This window comes from Lissotriton helveticus, chromosome 8 (genome assembly GCF_964261635.1).
Source record: "Lissotriton helveticus chromosome 8, aLisHel1.1, whole genome shotgun sequence".
Classification (NCBI taxonomy): domain Eukaryota; kingdom Metazoa; phylum Chordata; class Amphibia; order Caudata; family Salamandridae; genus Lissotriton; species Lissotriton helveticus.
The window spans coordinates 1,472,409,387-1,472,429,366 of NC_136069.1; the positions used below are offsets into that span (position 1 = coordinate 1,472,409,387).

The 19,980-nt window shown below is 41.8% G+C and overlaps 1 protein-coding gene across 2 annotated transcripts in view; it reads right to left on the minus strand.

Moving 5' to 3' along the window:
• The window catches only part of FAT3 (FAT atypical cadherin 3), a 741,111-nt gene that overhangs the window by 37,845 nt on the left and 683,286 nt on the right, over window positions 1-19,980 (minus strand). For both annotated transcript variants that reach the window (XM_078658413.1, XM_078658412.1), the window contains exons 22-24: window positions 13,097-13,250; window positions 11,561-12,216; window positions 1,631-1,744 (exon numbers count right to left, since the gene is read on the minus strand). In XM_078658413.1, the coding sequence (XP_078514539.1) occupies window positions 1,631-1,744; window positions 11,561-12,216; window positions 13,097-13,250 (924 nt within the window). The remainder of the gene's footprint in view (window positions 1-1,630; window positions 1,745-11,560; window positions 12,217-13,096; window positions 13,251-19,980) is intronic.

A 19,980-nucleotide genomic window follows, 5' to 3' on the forward strand; every position in this document is an offset into this window, starting at 1 on the left:
TGTCGGCCTGGGAACGGGGAAGACAAACGGGCACACGGGGAAATGGGGTTTGCATCAAAGGGCCGGGGATCATAAATGGGAAGAGGGGAGGTGTCGCGCTGGGAACAGGACGAGGGTCTGGGGCAGAGCAGCGCTGAAGAGGGGTTTTATGATTCGCGGCAGGTGCAGGCAGGGGGGTTGTCAGTATGCGGGGGATGCCGGCGAAGTTAGGAGTGGGAGAGAGGCGCGCTGGCTCTCGGCGGGAGCAGGGAAGCCATGGTGTTCAAGATGGCGGCTGTTTTACGCGCACAAAAAGGTTAAGGAGAGCAAGAGGGCGCCGATAATGTTGACGGTTTCAGCCTACTTTCAACACAAGGGTGCCTGCATTGTAAGAAGGATTGTTTTTGTGCCGGAAAGGACACCTTCCTGTACAAAAACAATCCCCTGAAGCATTTCTCTCTTTCTATGTGTGCTGCAGAATACAGCACACTAAGAAAGAAGAAGTAATGAGGAGAAATAAAGATGTTTCTCTTTGTTAGGCCTCACCTCAGAAGGTGTAGCATTTTGACACATTCCCAGGTCTACCACTGATCGTAAATCTGGGAATGCGCCAAAATCCATGGGTGGGTGCATTGAAACGGGAAACATCCTTTACCACGCGGATTTTACTCCGCAAGGCTTTAACAACGCGTCCATTACAACGCAAGTCGTAACCACGACTTGCGCTGGAGGGCGCTAGAGGATTAAGAATAGTATATTTACTACTCCAACACCTTCCCTAGTGTCCACGGAGACTGGTGTTACAATAGTAAATTATACTATTCTCAATCCGCGCCCCCAACGCAAGTCGTGGTAACGACTTGCGTTGTAAGGGACGCGTTGTTAAAGCATGCGTTGTGACGGTACGCGTCGTACCATCATACATCCCATTGAAACACCTGTGCTCTACCCATGGAATGCCTCGCTGGAGCAGAGTAATGCAACATAGTGATTTGCATAGCCTTGCATTACTCTGGATATATTAATGCACGCAAGGTCACGCAAGATGGCCTTGTGTGTCTTAATAACTAAAACGTAAAACTTGCGTCGCTCTTGCATTCCGCTGTGTAGCGCAACGGTGACACAACTCTTTCAGAAATATGGCCCTCGGAATATTGTTTCAATTCATAATCCGTGAAGGGGGATGTCATGGTGCTGACAAGAACAACTTTCAAGGGCAGAATACTAAGATGAATCTGAAAAACTTGGGTTGGCCAGTCACAATGTCTCCATTTTAGTGACATATTCATGAACTTCTGGGAGAGATTTCAGACTGGTATGGAAGTGCATAATTGGAGTTGAAAAGGAATTTCAAAGGTTGTCCATTGAGATATCAGCAAGCACGGAAATTATTTTCTGCACCTGGAAGACCAGGAGTTCATTCTCTCTTCTTGATGGTCGACATGGGGGAATACATGTCAGTAAGACAGCCCATAATACAGAAAAAAAACACATTACCGAGCTGCTAAGCGACTTGCCTGCTGTCCTGACAAATACAAGAGATACTTTATGGCTCAATAAGAATATTACAGATGTTTTTGCTATTCTGTTTTTGAGAGCATGGCTGAAGTGGAAGAAATATAGAAAGATTCTGTGAGAACTGTTTCCTTACCATTGTCATCCCCTGAGTCAGACTGGAAGGAGTTGAGAGACTGGACTTCAGAATTACTTCCTCTATTGCTTCCGGTGAAACAGGTCATCTCTTCGGCTGCATCAATACCTTTACCTTAGGGAGCAGTACAAAGGGAGATCTGGTCATTGCCTCATTTAACTGCACAGTATATGCTCTCCCTGATACAATGGGTTTTTTTTCTAGAAAAGTGTTTAAAGTTAGTAGTTGAAAAATAGAAAGCCCTCTTCAGGTCATAAAATGATAGTAGAGGCAATGAAAATTGTAGGTTAACAGACGTTATATTTGCAATGATCACAGTAACAGCATGTAGGGTGCTTCTCTGTACTCATTTTATACCTACATAAAGCATACAGGCATGTGTTTTATAGTTCATTTTAAATTAGGTATGTTAGATGTTTCGGCTCTGGTCCACAGAATGTTTTGTGGACTTGTGTACTAATTAGGTCTTACTACTAGGGAAACTATGAAAGTAGATTTTCCACTGTCATAAGTGCATGGATAGGGGTAGGAATATTGGTGTCTTCGCGGGATAAAGAAGTGATGTTAATTTGAAATGTAGCTAAAACGTGGTTGGTTGCAATAGTAAGGCTATTAATCAACATTCTCAATGGATTTACTCTCATTTTGTGTGACTGTTTCTGACCAAAAAACTGCTTTTTCACATGTACAAAGCAAAATTTGCAATTCAGTAACATGTTATGGAATAGAAACTTGTGTTTAGTGATTCAGTATTTGGAGATGATGTGTTAACCGCATCGCTGCGGCGGCTTTTCCCGCTGTACGCGGTAATTTTGAAATTACCGCGTTACATGACGAGCTCAGCTCGTCATGAGCATACGGCAGGTAACGCTCATGACGAGCTGAGCTCGTCATCAGCGTGGAAGGTGTTAAGGGCATCAAGAGTGGTGGTAACCAGTCGAAATGGGAAAAAGTCTCTATGGGATCCCTTCCCTTTATGAAAGCTGAAACATGTTTTTTTAAGAGTAGGCAGTGGGCCAAGGGACAACTGCCTACCCCTAAAAAATGAAACTTAAATAATTAATTATATTGCTTTATTAAAAAGCAATAACAGACATTGTGGCCTTCCGGCCCCAGCACCCCACCATCCCTGTGGAAGATGACACACCAGCAAAGATACCACAGACCGAGACATCTTCAAGACAGCCCTCAACGAATACCACCAATGCCTAAAAAACACGTAAAAAGGTGCCCTGGCATCCAAGCCAGCTTCAACCCCAGCAAGGAACTCTTCAGATAGTTCTCCATCTCATCACCAACCGAGAACTTGGTCTCCCCTTCCCAGGAACTCTGCAACACCCTGATCCAGATGGGTTTTTTAAAGAGAGGAATCACAGTCGCATGTTTCCAGTCGGGAAGCACTTAAAAAATTAGGGATATAGGAAATAGGACAGATCAGCTCTTTTAAAAATGTCTGACCTTGCTGGGTCATTAGGAAATCCAGATGGTACCTTAGATTTCAGGGTTTACAACCCATCTAAGTCCAGTGGCTTAACTTCTTCCAGACAGATATTAAGTGGAGGTTCTAGTTCCAAATGAGTAGGCCATGATAGTAGCGCTGTTGTACTTTTCTCAAAAAAACATTTGAGTAAATATTCTTCCTTTTTTAACAAAGAAGTCGACAAGCAGATTACCTTTGTCGTTTGACACATCACTCAAATGGGCATTATCCACTGGTTTTATTAAACTATGTAAAGGTTAAAATGTGCCTCTTTACCATGTAGTGATAACTTTTAATAGAGGCAAGATAGATCTTTTTATCATTTGTGTCACAGTGTTTCCTCCAGATGCGTTCAAGCACCTTGCACCTCCAACAAGTTACACTATTCACAGTTCTTCAATAAGGTAGAAATTAATTGTTTATTTGTGTGCTATGTAATAGAGCAACTTCTGAAAATAATGTATGTTTTTCTGACGTATGCTGTTGAATTCTAACCAACTAACATTTACAGTATATATATCGATATATAAATGAAAAAAAAAAATATATATATATATATATATATATTTATATTTCCAAACGAGTTTTCCCACGCCTCTCTGATGCACCCCAGCCGGTAGCGCTCCAAAGGATGGGAAACGGACACCAGATGTCATGGTAGAAGCAGGTCTTTATTAGCTTACAGCTTATGTCAGGTCAGACGCGTTTCGAATAACAAGGTATTCTTTTTCAATTATATTTAGATTTATATACAATAGGAGAGAGGAATATATAGAGCACGTGACTCGAGGGTTCGTAAAAATATGGTGGCGGTGTCTTTCAGACACCGCCAGCCATATTAGGATGGGGCAGAAAACATGCTTTTCCGCGGTGGCTTTTCTGCAATGGTAACTATACGGGCTGTGACCGCCAGGGTGGCGGTCACATCCTAATTCTGAGGGAGGGAACGCCTCTGGCCCTGCGGACGGTCCCTCCACCTCCGGGGTGGTGGAAAGATGCAGGTCCGTCCGCCATCCTAATAGGCCCCATACTGTTTTAATGTACCGCCTGCATTGTCATCTTTGTTGACCTTTGGTATACTATCTATGTCAAGTTCTAATAAGTGCATCCCATATGTCATGCATAATTGTTTACATATTTAATTCCACTTTTTGAATTTTAAGCAGTTGCAAATGGCCCCTTTGGTGTTGTCCGTGGTTATCTCTTTAAAAACCTAGTTGGGTTGAGCCTGGGCTGTACAAGCAAGTAGTTTTAAAAGCACAGCTAGACTTCAACAACGTGATATGCAAGCAATATTTCTTGTCAGAACATCACAATGTCCTTCTTCAACACTTTGTGTAATGCAACTGCAGTCGAAGCACAACACAACACAAATGTTCATTAAATTGGGAGTGATCTGTCCGCAGACAGCGCCACTGATGTACCTCCATGGGAAAGCGGAAAACACAAGCAGATTTGTCTGCAGGGAAAAGCACAAGGGGGACAAGTAACCAGTGGATATGTGCTACATAAAAAGGTGCAACATAATCTATAGGTATCGAGACAAACACTCCTACCAAATCTGTGGTTAATGAGTCCAAATGAAGGGTGTACACTGACTGCAAAGAGCAAAAACAGCTGATTGCTGCCTAGAGTGTGGTGTGCAGCATTTATAACGTAAAAACACTAAGAAGCGCTGTAAAAAGAATCAATGCATAAAAACTTCCCATCAGGCTGGGAAATATCATTCCAAATCCTAAAGCAAAGAGGCGCTTACATACCAATGCGGTGGCACCTGTCCAATAGCACAAGGCTTTTAAAACGGACAGAATATGTGATATAGACATTTGGGGGGACTGAGGCCCAGATTCAGAGTTTGGCAGATGAGTTACTCCATCTTAAACGTGATTGATATACCCTCTGCTTATTACAAATGCATTATATTCTATGGAACTTGCAATAAGGCGGACAAGATATCCGTCACGTCTGTGATGGAGTAACCCTTCTGCCAAACTCTAAATTAGGCTCTTAATCCCGATGCTCATCTACAACACTTCAGCTCGCTGTGTGGCTTTGATGAATTTCCTCTGCAGGTCTCTGGAAAGGAGCTGAAGCCAGCTACGGATTCAATAGTGACTCCGAGCTCCTGGCCCCGTTGACGTCTCACTTGACATATGCTCTCTGAGCAATTAGAGTCTGGTGGGTCTCCATTATTGAAGAATCTCTGTCAGGTTGGAAGGAATACTGCACTATGCGTTATTAAGATGTACAGAGAGAACTGTTGCAAGACAAGAGGGGGCTGACACGGGAAGGAAGAGTAACTTTTACTCGTAATCATACACAGTGATAGCCGGGAAGTGCAAATGGCATGATCAATTAACCCCTTTGGTGCTCATGACGGAGTGGTTCCGTCATGAGTGCCGGTTGAGCTGTGCTAATGACGGAACCAATCCGTCATGGCCCCGCCCGCTCAATAGAACCTTCAGCACAGAGCGAAAATTTGCGCCGCGCTGAAGAGGTTAATATAGCAACATTTCTTATCAGTGTCAGGTTCCATGTGATCACAATAGCCGATGTTCCGCTGAGATAGTCCAAAGAAAAGAACTGAGTCAGAATCTGTTTAGTCATAGTCAAATAATTATTTAGAGCTCTTGGTGTGATACATTCATAGTGAATCAACGTGTTCTTCTATTCTAATCTATCCAGACAGTGTTCAGTCCTGATGATGGTCAAATTGTTGCAGCTAATTTATACCTGACACTGAAATCCAAATGTATATATATATATGGGTATTTTTTTATCTAGTATCTATTTTCTTCGAGTAATGTATTGAAGTGCATGTTGGCTTGCAGCTACTTTGCTGTGCTAGGAGAGACAAAATATTAGAAAAGTTGAACAACAAACTTCAAGATCTATTTATTTTGCATTTTTAGAAAGAACTATTCTAACAGATGATCAGTGCGATGTACAAAAAACAACATAGGGAGATCAAACAGTCCCTTATAAGAAACCTGTAAATCATATGTACCTAGTCCATTATCATCTGTATGTTGCCCCCAAAAAGTCAGCAACGTTGCTCGACTAGCAGCATGTACTCATCGTATCAAATCGTTCCAAATCTGAAGAGATTTGTTACCAAGAACACATGCGGCTAATCGATCTGGGTTGCTAATAGCTTTTATGGGGCAACAGACTGTTGATAATGGATAAAATACATATGATTTACAAGTTTTAGGCAACCAATCCACAAAATGAAATGTACCATGAAAGCATGAGCTTTGACTAAGAGGGTTTCCTCAAAACAGGTGTTAGATGTTTGAAGTTGTGTATCGACTGTAAAGATTTGTTGATAAAGAAGTTTACAATAATATAGGATCATGGTGGAGCTATACACTATTGACTGATTGAGAACACTGACCAAGATTAAGATGGTACACAATGAAAGGGAATACAAACCTTCTCTCAAACATATTTCACTTATAAACTTCCAGATGGGGGCTGGTGTTGGAGGATGAGGTGCAGGGCTACGTATCTCTATACCTAAATCAAGTGCATATCAGTCTCTTACATGAAAGCTAATATAACAATATCTCACAGATTTGGGGATTAACAACAGTTTGAAAACCTGTGGGTTAGTGCAGAGGCAAGAATACAAGGTGGGCAATAGAAGCCATTTCTAGTGCAGATACTACCGTAGACAGAAAGAGGAGAGCACCTAGGCAGCTGAGGGGTGAAGAGGTGTGTGATAGCAGTGGGGCAGGTAATGGGAAAGAGCTTTGACAGAATGTAAGCTCTGCTGCTACCTCTTCCGGGTTATGAGGTGGGCTCACATTCCTCAATAGAAAGCGAAGAGGCTGGTCTCAGGATGGGCTAGACATCTTGGGAAGGCTTTTTTCAACTTTCATGCCTTGAAAACCTCCATGTTGGCCAGCCGCTGTCCTGTCATGGGGGTGCAGCGTATTCCTGGGGGCATAACCCAAAGCCTGATTTTAGTTTGTCCCTTTAGTAATGTTAGGCTTTACTTTTGAAAATGTCATTGTTACATGGTTGAACATAACCTCTTAAAATGGTTTTCTTGACACATTTAAGAAGTGGAATCAGCTCATGTAAAGGGAAACACTGTTTGCAACGTTCTGTGAGTGGAAATAGGTCTAGAGGGAAATGTCTTTCAGAGCAGGATCTGAATAAACATTACTTTAAAAGCTTAGACCAGAAAATAAAGGCATATTGTTTGGGACGCTGCTTTTCTGCTAGAATCATTCACCATGTGTTTCATATTAAGATCTAAAATGAATCATTGTTGGGCTGTAGAAATGTAATAACCCCTAGGCTAGGCTTTCATGATCCTTTTGCATAAATACTGCTGCCCAGTTCACCGGTGTGTGCCATAACACCTTGGAAATCCAGGGTGTCCAGGGCATTGACAAAAAAGCCTGGAATCTTTAGGGAAGAGTGAGCCGTGCATTAATGTTTATTGAAGGAAATCTTATATAGCCTCCGCCATATATCACTTCGCGGTAACTGAATGAGATTGTACCATTTGTTTATTAAAATATTACAAAGAAGGGAAGAATAAAAATAAACAGAATTACAGCAGAAAAGATGTTGACAAGCTATAAGAATATGAATTATGTTCTCCCTAATAGCTCACAATTCCATCTAGGCCCTTGATAGAATCACTCTGAATGCAGACATGTGTATGTACTTTTCTTTCTTTCCCTCGCTCTTCTGCAATATGGCACAGGTCTGAGTTATGCACAAAACCTTTTACACATCTTTATGGCCCTTGGAGTGCAAAAAGTTGAATTCCAATTCATGAATCAAGGAAGTAGTGATTTGTGGGGTTTAACAGAGGGGAATATTATTTACTGACATGAAAAATTCCACTTCATGAACTTTTCCACAATGAGAGATCGTTTTTTTCGTGCAAGAAAATGAAGTGCTGCGGGGTTCGGGCAGAGAGGACCATGCAATATCCTCTGAACACCCACAAGGTTGTCACTAAAGTGATTCCTGCCCCGGAACCACAAACAAATATTCTACATATGCAGTGCTTTAAATGGGCTGGTACTCATCGGTACTGAGTACCGGCACTTCTTATTTTTAGCACTCTGAGTACCGGCACTTTTCTACTGCCGAGGAGAGTAACAGTACCAGCCGCGGAGGGAGTTACGGTGGGGCAGGGAGGCGGGGAGGGGGAGGGGCAGGGTGGAGAGGGCTAAAACACGGCACCTGGATAATTACAGGTAAGTAAACAATTTGATTAATAAAACGAATTTCGTAGCGCGCACTGCATCGCATTTTGCGATGCAGTGCGCGCTACGAAATTCGTTTTATTATTTAAATTGTTTACTTACCTGTAATTATCCAGGTGCCAGTTTTTAGCCCTCTCCACCCTGCCCCTCCCCCTCCCCGCCTCCCTGCCCCACCGTAACTCCCTCCACGGCCCGCAGCTGAACAGTACTCATAAACGGTAGGCGCATTGGCTGCTTGTGCTGGTGACCTGTCTCTGACAGCCAAGGCACTTCTGTAGCTGTGACTAGTGAGCTGAGACACCCCGCTGAACTATTCAGTGGGGGATCATTTGCATAACGTCCAGTGTTCACCATCCTGCTGCGTTGCAAACACAGGATCGAGGCGGCCAGGTGACAGGGCAATTAAGTAAGCAAAGGAAGGTGACGAGGTTAAAATGGCTTTAATCCTTTTGTGTGAGTGGCTTATGTTTGTCTGTTTGTCAGTGCTTTTTTGTGTGAGAAAAAAGCCAGAGAAAGGGAAAGATTTGATACACTGTTGGGAGGTATATTAAAGGAAATGTGTGGAATGCTTTGTGTGTGCACGTCTGCTTGATTTTTTTCTGTGTGTGTGTGTGCACGCTCGAGAATATATTGTGTTGTGCCAAGCAACAGCAAATAACAGAATGGAAGCTGCAAATATTAAACAAGGAAATGTTAAATCATCACCGCATTTGGCTGTCGTTTTGTGTAATGATTAACCTTTATTTATAAAAACGCATTTGACGTGTTTTGGTATGTGTTGCAACTAGTATTATAATCAATAGGTATCAGCATGTCTTATTCTTAGCCCCGCCCCTAGCCCCGCCCACTCGCACCATTTAAGGGAGTACCTGCACTATTCTTTTCCCATTTAAAGCACTGCACATATGGAAGATGTGGAAGAAACACTCACATATTTGAAGGGGGCTTTGAGGAAGCGCTTTCTGAACGGAGAAATAATTTCCCTTAGGAGAAAAACATGTTTTACAATAACATTTGTATTTGTGGAGTGCACGACCACTTGAAGGAGGGATCTTGGTATTAATGAGAAATAGAGGACGCTTATTGTCACACGACCCAATGGCATTCATTTTAACAACCTCAGAAAGATGAAGGGAAGAGCAGACACCATGTTTAGAACTTGTGATTACAGGGTTAAACACAAATCCATGACGCTGATAAATTAGTCCACTGAGCTACTGGATCCAGACAATAAAGTGGTAAACACATTGCAAGTCAATTCCCAAATCTAGTTTGTAGACTTATGTCTACTCACCTACATTTTCCCTTTTTTGTGGATGATGCCCTGCCTAAGCAGCTCAGGAAGAGGTTGGATACACATTTGCCATTTTCTGCTGCGATATTAGGGTCATTCTTACATCAATGTAACAATGGGGTTCAAATGGCTGGTAGAAATGCAGAAATAGTGATGCTGACGGGTGATGGAATTGATTCCAGGATTTAAGGGTTACTTCTCCACTGAACTCTTTGACATTACTCGTAACCTCACAGAGACTAAGGTCTCTTGCCAGATAACCATATATCTATAATTCAGGGAGGGAATAAAGTATCATACCTTTTCCTTTAAAAATAATAAAGTTCTCCCATTAATTACTATATCAGCTATACTACGGTAGGGATCTTCTTTTTATCTGCTCATCAATTGACTATCATGTTAGGGAATGCTGGCCTTGGAGACATTGTGAAGGATTCTGAATGCAGAAGTCATTCTTCTGAAGAAGTTGTTGTTGTGCTCACTTAGGACAGTATCTTGCTCTCATGGTGACATAGCTTGTTCTCAAGAGACCATATCTTGCTCTCACAGGATCATAATATTCTCACAAGGGACCATATCTTGCTAACACTGACCCATATCTTGCTCTCACAGTGCCACATCTTGCTCAAATGGGATCATGCGCTGCTCACATAAGACAATATCTTGGTCATAAGGCAGCATATCTTGCTGACAGAGGACCATATCTTGCTTACGCTGGGTGCACTCACTTCTGGCTCACTGCAGAGACAGACTGATTGCCTGGCAGATGACTTACTATGCTGTTATAGCTTTAAAACCTTCTATTGCTAAACTTCAGAGTGCCTCACAATAACATCTTCTGAGGAAAACTGATGAAAATGAAACAGGTGGCAAGAAATGCCTCTTTGCCTACTGCACAATTTTGGAACAACATCCCTGTCAACATTAAGGAAACAAAATACAATCCAGCATTACGTTTAAGGACACATTTAAAACATGACTGCTGTAGACGGCAAGAGTATGTTGAGCCCCAAATTCAACCAGAGTGCATTTCATCACAAGACTATTACTGTGCATTCTAGCTTTATCTAGGCAAAAACACTTTCATGCTCATTTGAAAATTTGAAATAATGTATGTCGGAGTGTAGGATTAATTTAGCAGCCACTGCAAGTGATGACAGTTGTTATAGTCTATAAAGAGTAGAGCTTTAAATATCTAACCCTGTGCAAAACCCTTGAGACACTCTAGCCCAGATGTATAAAAAAGTCACGCAATGCATGGCAGTAATTAAAGTAGCTGTACTGTATTGCATGTAAGGGAGACAGCAGAGCAGTGTCATATCTACTAGTATATGGCACTGGTCTGCTCTCTCCCTACCCTAGCACACTTTAGGCAGTCATGTGCCAACGCAGACACCCTTCCGTCATAGCACAAGGGAGTCGGCATAGTCTGAAGCATACTTTTTGTACTGGAAAGGGTCCCTTCCAGTACAAGTCCTATGCTTTAGGCCTTTCCCCACTTTGTGTGTGTGCTATACAATCAAGCACACATGCAAATTGGAAAAAAACGAGGAGAAATGAAAACATTTCTCCTTTTTGCACCTGCCTCTAGGAGTTGCAGGATTTTGATGAAAATACATGTCTACAATTTTTGTAGCTAGGGATTTGCATCAAATCCCCTGGGTGGTTGCAGCGGCATGCCCATGCACCATCTATGATAAATCTTCTTGATGCAAAGTAACACAAGAACACATATTGCACAACATGGTGTTACTTTTGGTTATGATCTAAAGCAAATCACAATTTGAGTTCAATGGTAAATTCCACCTGAACACTTTGTTTCTGGTTTGTCTAAGAAAAGTAACGCAAAGCATTTGTAAATCTGAGCGACTGTTTTAGTCTAGTTGGTTCAATAGTACTATGAATATTGTAGCCATACTTACATTCTTTCCCAGCATCCCAGGTGTTCTTTCTAAGGGAGTCACAGTCAGAGCGGCACGGAGAGACAGTGGGCAAATTAGGAGCTACGCTGCAGACCACAACACCACGCCTCGCAGTCAGTATCCGGGGAGAATCAGGGTGAAATGTGGTCATTTCCTGATGCTCCACACCAAGCCCATCCACCATCTTATCAAGGTTACTTCTAGAGTCACTTTGGAAACAAGGCGTGTAGGCCATGGGTCTGACGGGTACCTGAGGCGGCCCAACTTCTTGGTAGATGTTTCGACTATCACTGCTGTTCCTTAAATTCTTGAACTGGATTCCATTGGTTTTGTTCAGCAGGGCTGCCGTTGCTGGATCCTGTACAAGAGTGATGTTGTTGCGGGAGTAATTTTTCCTGAAGACTTTTTTGCGGAAGACGATGAACAAGATGATCAAGATGAAGATGACGAACAGGACGACTGCAATTCCTATCAGCTCTTCCTTTCCCACATACGAATGTCCAGCTTGGATGTTAGGCACCACCACAGGCCGCAGGCCGCAGTGCTGCCCCACATATCCCGCAGTGCAGTTACATAGAAATGAACCAAAGATGTTGACGCATGTTCCGCCATTTTCGCACTCTTCCCTCTCACATTCGTTGATGTCTTCCTCACACCTGCAAGGGATATATGGTATGTGTAGATGTAAAACTTAAATAATTAATATAACAGGGAAAAAAAGTATTTTATGGAACAGAGCTGCTAAAACTGTAATATGACTAGAAAAAGTGATGATTCAGTCTGCATTCTTTTTGCTCTTACTATTTAACTGTATTGCCAACAGACATTTTCTGTAAAAGTGAATTCTTAGTTCTCAAGAATGGAAAGTGATATGTCACTGCTGGTTAAGGTTCTTCATCATCAAAACAATTATCTATTATACGCCCTCGTTCTCATTAGGGTAGCTATGGGGCAAATAGCTGCTTGAACACCACAAGAAAAGGTAGTCCTCATTCCAAATTATGATTCAAGTCTTTTTGTGGCACTCTGTTTTGTGGCACGCTGTTTCGGAAGTGGTACACTCTTCTGGAAGTGGCTAGAGCACTGTCAGGGAAGGTTTGGGGTAAGCAAACATATTTTAAAACATATTGGACTGTAACATTCATTCAAGGTTCCTTTACAGGTTCAACTGGAATTTTCCACTAAAGGAATTTCGGTGGGAATGTGCAGCAAATGGTACATTTGAATGCACATCAATGTGTCTGTCAAGCTGGAGGGGGTGGTCTTTGGGGAAACGCGCGTGTGTGTGTGTGTGTGTGTGTGCGCATGCCTGTCAGTCTTTCCTCCAGCCTGCTTAACTGACCTACACCAACCAACTGCTTTGCTCATCTGGTTAAGTTCCTAAAGAAGGACCGTCATGAAAAAAACACAATCTGCATTCGTCACAAAACCAGGTCACATTGACAAAAATAGTAATTTGGGCCATGCTTTCTATCTCTGGTCTGTGGCCAGATAGGACAACCTAAGCCGGCTCCCATTTGCTAAGACGTGTCTTACGTTATCCCACGCAGTCCACTTCTGCAGTTGCAGACAAATGCATTGCCAATGGGATCGCAGGAGCCTCCATTGCGGCATGGGTTTGGAAAGCAGGCTGTGATCTCAGATTCACAATTCTTCCCCAGGAACTGAGAAGGGCAGCTGCACTGATAACCTGTATAGAGATGAAAAGAGAAATGTACTGAAACTCTTCACTAAATGTGTTCAAAAAGGGTAAACAGACAGCAAAAAATCAATATCACAACCAGGTTTCTCTGAACTCAATGGTAGTTTTTTGGTAATACTTTAGACAATTGATTAGAAGAGTAAAACCTGGTGCTTCAAAGAATCTGCTTCATAATTTAGGTAATATTGCTGCAACATTTAGTACTGCTTTAGCATTTTTATGGATGCTAGATTTATTCGCCATGAAGGGCTAACTATGGGGCAAGGTTATTTAAATTATGTGGCAAAAATTAATATTATGAGGCACATTCTCTGACAGTATTATTTTCATCCACTAGAGCTAGAAACATAATATTTGTGAATTCTGCAAAATATTTGGCAAAGTATTTGTCAAATGCGGTAAATCCATAATTATGGGGTAAACACAGCAGCCACAGAATATCATAAGTCCACTGGCCCTTACCATTATCCATTGTTATATTTTTTCAACACCATTATCAACAGATGTTTGTTACATTTCATGTTGTATAGCATTTTAGGACCTTAGTGTAATTTTCCTGATTCATGCCCACAAATCACCCTATCCTTATATAGGCATAGAAATCATAACCATTTTTAGACACAGCTCATGCAGTCCAAATATGGCATGGCTACTTCCACTAGTTCAGAAAATCTACAACGATTTCTTGGAAAACTCGCCTTCAGCAGTTAGGGACTACCCCTTGCTTGAATATTGATTTATCCAAGAACTCATGGAGTTTTCAAAGAACTGAGACTCTTTGATGACGTTTTTATGTCCAACCTTACGTCAAACTCGGCACCTTCTAGGTATAAATAAGCCCACACTTGCCTTATCAAACACACGGTGGTTTGGAGCAGTTCGACTATCTACTTGCCTGACGCATCTCGCTGCAGCAAGTGCCGAAGGAAGCTGACCCTTCAGCAGACGCACTGAGAGAGACGCTGTCTTTTCTCTTGCCGAGAAATCCAGCTCCAGTGTTTCCAAGCTCCCCTTGCGGGGTGTTGGGAAATCGAGTCCTGAGTGAGAGAGATACCAGACCTCCTTCATTCTAAAACCAAGGTACGGAGCTGATTAGACCCTAAGAGAAATCTTGGATAGATTCTTGGCAAAAGAATACTAAACCTATGGTACACCATACTTACTTCTTCCCTCGTACTAGACTTAGGTTAAGTACATTGGGGTAGATGTATTTTAGAAGCATCAGTTGAGTACTTTTAGTCCTTATTTATTTTAATGTATGTATTCTATGTATTTTATGGCTTAGAAACCATACCATGCTTTTACAGTATTATTTTATAATACTCTTCGTACTGTGCGCATTGTACTTTGCAACCAGTATTACGATTGTAGCAGTTCGTTTCGAGAAAGAAGACTGTTCAATAAATACTTTTTATTGAAAACGCCCGTCTCTCTATTTCTCTGCACCTCAGGTGAAATGAAGCATGCACGATTGACTGAGTGAAATATCTATCTATTGTTTCCACAACTCTAGAGATACATTTCTTATTCTTGGGAAACAAAGTTGTCATGTTTATGCGGTTGTCAGAAACGAATCCCTTCTTGTTTATTCGAGAAAGTTTCTAGTGACCTCTGAGCTAGCTGGCACTCACAATTAAGTCTAATATATTCGATGGAGACCTAGTAGACCTAAGTCCTACGTCAATTCTATAGGATATATTATTCCAATGCGCAGAGCCTATTGGGAATACAGGAACTACACTACATTCATTCGGTGCATACTTAGCCCAAAGAGCAAATTAGCATTTTGAAAGCCTTATCACTTTACTAGCTCCGCATGACTGGCAGTAGGATAAATCTATGCTAAAATATTCCTGTAGAAAAACAGATGTTTCAGGTGGCAGAATAAGAGTGTTGGTAGTATCCTCGATACAAAGAATCAGATGTCCTCCTAAAAACTTGCATCTACCCACAATTCACTACTGTTATTTTGTAAGAGCAGTGTCTCTAACATAAGATGCTGTCATAAGCATGAGTGGGATTTGGTGTAGATCTGTGGCGTCCAATATAGGTCTAGGAGTCCCGGATCTATGCTAGATTTGCAGAATAGGCGCTATGTAAATGAATGCCATTTAGATTTTAATTCTTATTACTTTACTGCTCCCGCCTAAGAACTTAAACCTCTAGGGCCCGATTCACAAAAGTAATCTGAGACAAAATCCTAACTTTACGACTTTCGGTATTCACAATAGGCATTTAGTAGTAATAAAGTTAGGATTCCTAACTTTACTACTACTAAACGGAGACAAAATCCTAACTTTACGACTTTCGGTATTCACAAAAGGCATTTAGTAGTAGTAAAGTTAACTACTGCTAAATGCCTTTTGTGAATACCGAAAGTCATAAAGTTAGGATTTTGTCTCAGATTACTTTTGTGAATCGGGCCCCTAGCAAATAAGAAATTTGGCCTTGAGAAATAGAGGCATATTTTCAAAGAGTTCATTCAACTTAGCATCTGAAGTTGCTGTGCTGTGGTGCATGATTGAGAGAGAGCAGAACTGTGCCATGTCTTCAAAGAAACAGTGCATTTCTGCTCTCTCGATTCGCTGGCACACTTGTGGATGTCAAGCTCCAACGCAGGCACCCATGTGCCACAGTGCAATGCTGTCTGCATTAAGGTCAGGATAGTTATTGTGCAGGGAGGGGTATCTTCCAGCACAAAAACTATACTTTGGGATACTTACCTCTTTGTATGTGTGCTGCACAATGCAGTACGCATGCAAAGAGGAAATAATAAGGAGAAATAATTACATTTCTTATGTCAGCCTCAGGCAGGCACACCATTTTGGTGCAAACCCATGTCTACAAGTATTTCCAGATATGGGTTAGGGTCAACATCCATGGGTGGATGCATGGGAATGCCCATGCACCACCTATGGAGCCTGGCACAAAGGAATGCAAGGCAGCATAAGGTGTTGCTTTGCATTACTTTTTGTAACAAAGCAACACAAGTTATCATTTGCATTGCTTTATACACACCACAAGGATTTTGCATCAGGCTGCATCAAAAAGGTGACGCAAACCTGGTGCAACATCTTTGACAATCTGGTTGTAGTCTATTTGATTTCACTGACACCATGGATAAGAAATAATGCTTTGACCTGCAGCTTTCAGGCTACAAACATCTCAGTAGTCTTATAGTACAGTAACTTTTGATGGGATAAATTGAATTATTCCTTGTTTTATTTATGTTTTTTTAAACATGGCCTCTAAAAATAACTTGGGGACATTATTAAGTGCTGCACGCAGAGGCAACTGGTGATAGCCTGTTGACTTTATCAGCCACTGAGGGTAGCGTAAACCTGGGAAAACACAAGATAGTTGTATTCTTTGTAGATTTTTAAAAATGTTGGAAATAATCTGATCGGCCTCAATTTCCAAGAAAAGAGGAAATACGCAGAAGCATCAGTAAGGGGGAATTACTGGGGGAAGGGGGAAAAGCTGCTGGCAGAACTATGGTAGGAGCCAGTATCATCAGCTGTAACAGGATATCACTGAGGGATATGGTATATTTTGCAATATGAGTTACACACTTGGAGGAGCAGAAAGCCAGCGGCGTAGTGTGCGTTGCAAGTGCCCGGGGCAACATTTTCAAAGAAAGTATTGCACCCCTTAAACCGTGGACCATTAGCTCAGGAAGTGCTAACGGTCCACGGGTTAGAGGGTGCAATACGTTCTTCTAAAATTTTCCGCCCCGAAAACTTTTGCGCCAGGGGCAACCGCCCCTGTGGAGCCCCCCGCCCTATGATACTGCAGCAAGCACATGCCTTGCGACCCTGTGGAGAGCTGCTCAGTCATACCTTGGTGACTCTCTCCTCATCACTGCGTTAATGTGCAGAGAACATGACATCAAGACAAGCAGGTTGATTACAGATGTGTGTAATGGGTACATAGACCTTGGCAATAGGATGCACCAAACACGACTGAGGAGAGATGTATGAAATGGGGACAAATCAATGTTGACAATAAATAAATACAGTTGGTAGAGTTTAAGTAGTTTGTTGAATTCATTTAGGAATTACATTGAGATACTTTAAGATATATTTCCATTTTCCTCTGCAGATTCCCTAGCTTGACCCACCACCAATTTTACATTTGCTTTCATGTAGAAATAAACTGGATGTCAAAGACATAAAATGGTGGGATGGTGCAAGCGAATAATGTGGGCAACAAGTAGTTAGAAAAGTCTGGCAATTGAGGGTAGAATATTCCAACAAAGTACTCATTTTCTAGGAGACTCTTGGGTGAAAATCCAATCCCCTCCCTTACTTCATACACAAATCTGCACACAGGAGAAATTACGGTCGTGAAATGGGTTTGCCACTTTTTGAAATTTTTTCTCGCTGGGCAGATGTTGTGGAATTTCTCGAATTTTATGGGATTTTAGGGGCTTATCACCCTACTCACCATATGTGAACCACCACAAACCACAATGAAAAACATGAGCACCTAACGACAAACGTATTGAGTTCTGCGTTTAGCAACAAAAAAAAATCACCCAGGCCGCCTAATCTCCAATGTCGTCTAGCCTCCATCAAATCCATATGTGTCTTAATGTGCTTCCGCACTACTTAACTTTATATCTATGATGTGCCATTTCTGGGAAGAAATTCTATTTTAGATACAACTAAGATGTGTGAAAATGCTGGCAAGTATACAATGGTTGCACCAAGCTGTGCTCATAATTGTGGTAACCCAACAACAAAAACAAAACAACAGAAAGATAATTCCTCAAAGGCTTTGCAAAACTCTCATGTCCTAGTTTTACTTCATTATTTTAAGATGTTGAATAAACTTTTTTCCTACTGTGCAAATGACTGTAATTGCCAAATCAACAAACCTTGCACATTGAGAAGGAAGGGAACATTGAATCAATTCCAAACGCATTGTCGCGTCATCAATTCCCTAATGATGATGATAAGGAGGTTTGTCACAAAACTTCCCTTCGGTTTTGATGTTTTCTTGTCATTGTTCACAATGCACAGCCATTTTTAAAATAACGTATTAAACCAGCAAACACAAAAGAACTGTAAACCCTCGGGTCTGTGAAGATGGAGGTGCCTATTTGACTAGTTTTGCATACTAAATTTTAATTAGCAGCATAACAGTACATCAAATCTAACAACTTACCCAGCAAATAAATGGTTGCAGATGTTTACAAGAACATACACATGGTGTTTATCTTAATTTGCATAATTTGACGAGTTTTAAATGCATGTTTATTTTTGTATCATATTTTTTTAACGAAAATCTATAATAATGAAATAATATCATTAGCATTATTCCACAGGTTTAAAATGCATGTTTATTTTTAGAATAGTATTGTTTTGAATAATTATATATATATATATATATATATATTAATAAGCAAGCATTGGCCAAGCTAATAAGTGTAACGTTTTTGACCTATTGCCTTTGCCAATGCTTTTTGTCTTTGCTGTAAAGCATACGTAACGTACCACAAGGAAGTGTGGTAATTTCACTACATCACCTTTGGTCCAGAAGACTTGTTACCCTCTGTAATTTCAACACTAAGGGCCTGATTTAGATGTAAATGGATTAACCGTCATTCCACCTTGGGGACAAAGAAAATTACAGCCACCGTGACAAAAGGACCACCCACCTAATGTATAAATAACCACCAAGCGGTTCCTTGCAGTGCATTGTACTCTGTACTACAGGGCTGCATCAGCAGGACAATGCTCTGTAGCTCAGAGTATTTTGTTTTTCCTTTACAAAAAGAAAATCCCTGGACCTGGCATGGCAGTTCGGGCTGGAATGATCCCATAAGGAACAGTGTCAAGACTGATTTGTATGTGCCTGGATCCAAACTGAGGTGTCATGTTGGGCCATAAATGATGGATTGGGATGTGGCTCTGAGTGATTGCCAGTGGCTGAGATTTATTCAAGTGTTCCATCTATCAACTTTCTGTTTTTGCGTTGGATGCCGTCAGTGCACCGGGTATACCCAGATGTGATTCCCAGGCTTACTGTGCTACTGGAACAAAGCTATACCCGGCTGAGAAGCCCATAACAAGGGCAAAAGCAAACCTGGGTTGCTTGTGCTCCAGTTCAGGGTGCACCTGCAGTGGCAGTTCGGGCTGGACTATTCCCATGAGGAACAGGGTTAAGACTGATTTGTATGTGGCTTGAGGTGGTGTGGTGGGCCAAATATGATGGATTGGGATGCGGCTGGGAGCGTTTGCCAGTGGCTGAGATTAATTCAAACATTTCATCATCAAGTCGTTGTTTTTGCATTTTGAAGCCCTTAGTGTGCCGGATGTGCCCAGATGTTGGTCCTGGGCTCACTGTGCCACTGGAAGCAAGCTATATCCAGCTGAAGAGCCCGTAACAAGGGCGAAACCAGTCCTAGTCTGCCTGTGTTCTGGTTCAGGGAGGAACTGGCCTGGCAGTTTGGGCTAGACTGTTCCCATGAGGAGCAGGGTCAAGACTGATTTGCATAGGTTGAGTTCGAACTGAGACGGCATGTTGGGTGAAAACTGATGGATTTGGATGCGGCCCAAGTGAATGCCAGCGGCTGAGATTATTTCAAGCATTCCATGCATCACCTTGTTGTTTTTGCATTTAACGCACTAAGGAAAGCTGAATGTAAGAGCCTAAAACACAAAAGCTGTGGGGCAGAACCGTATACCTCTCTGGGGTGTATTTTTATCAGTGA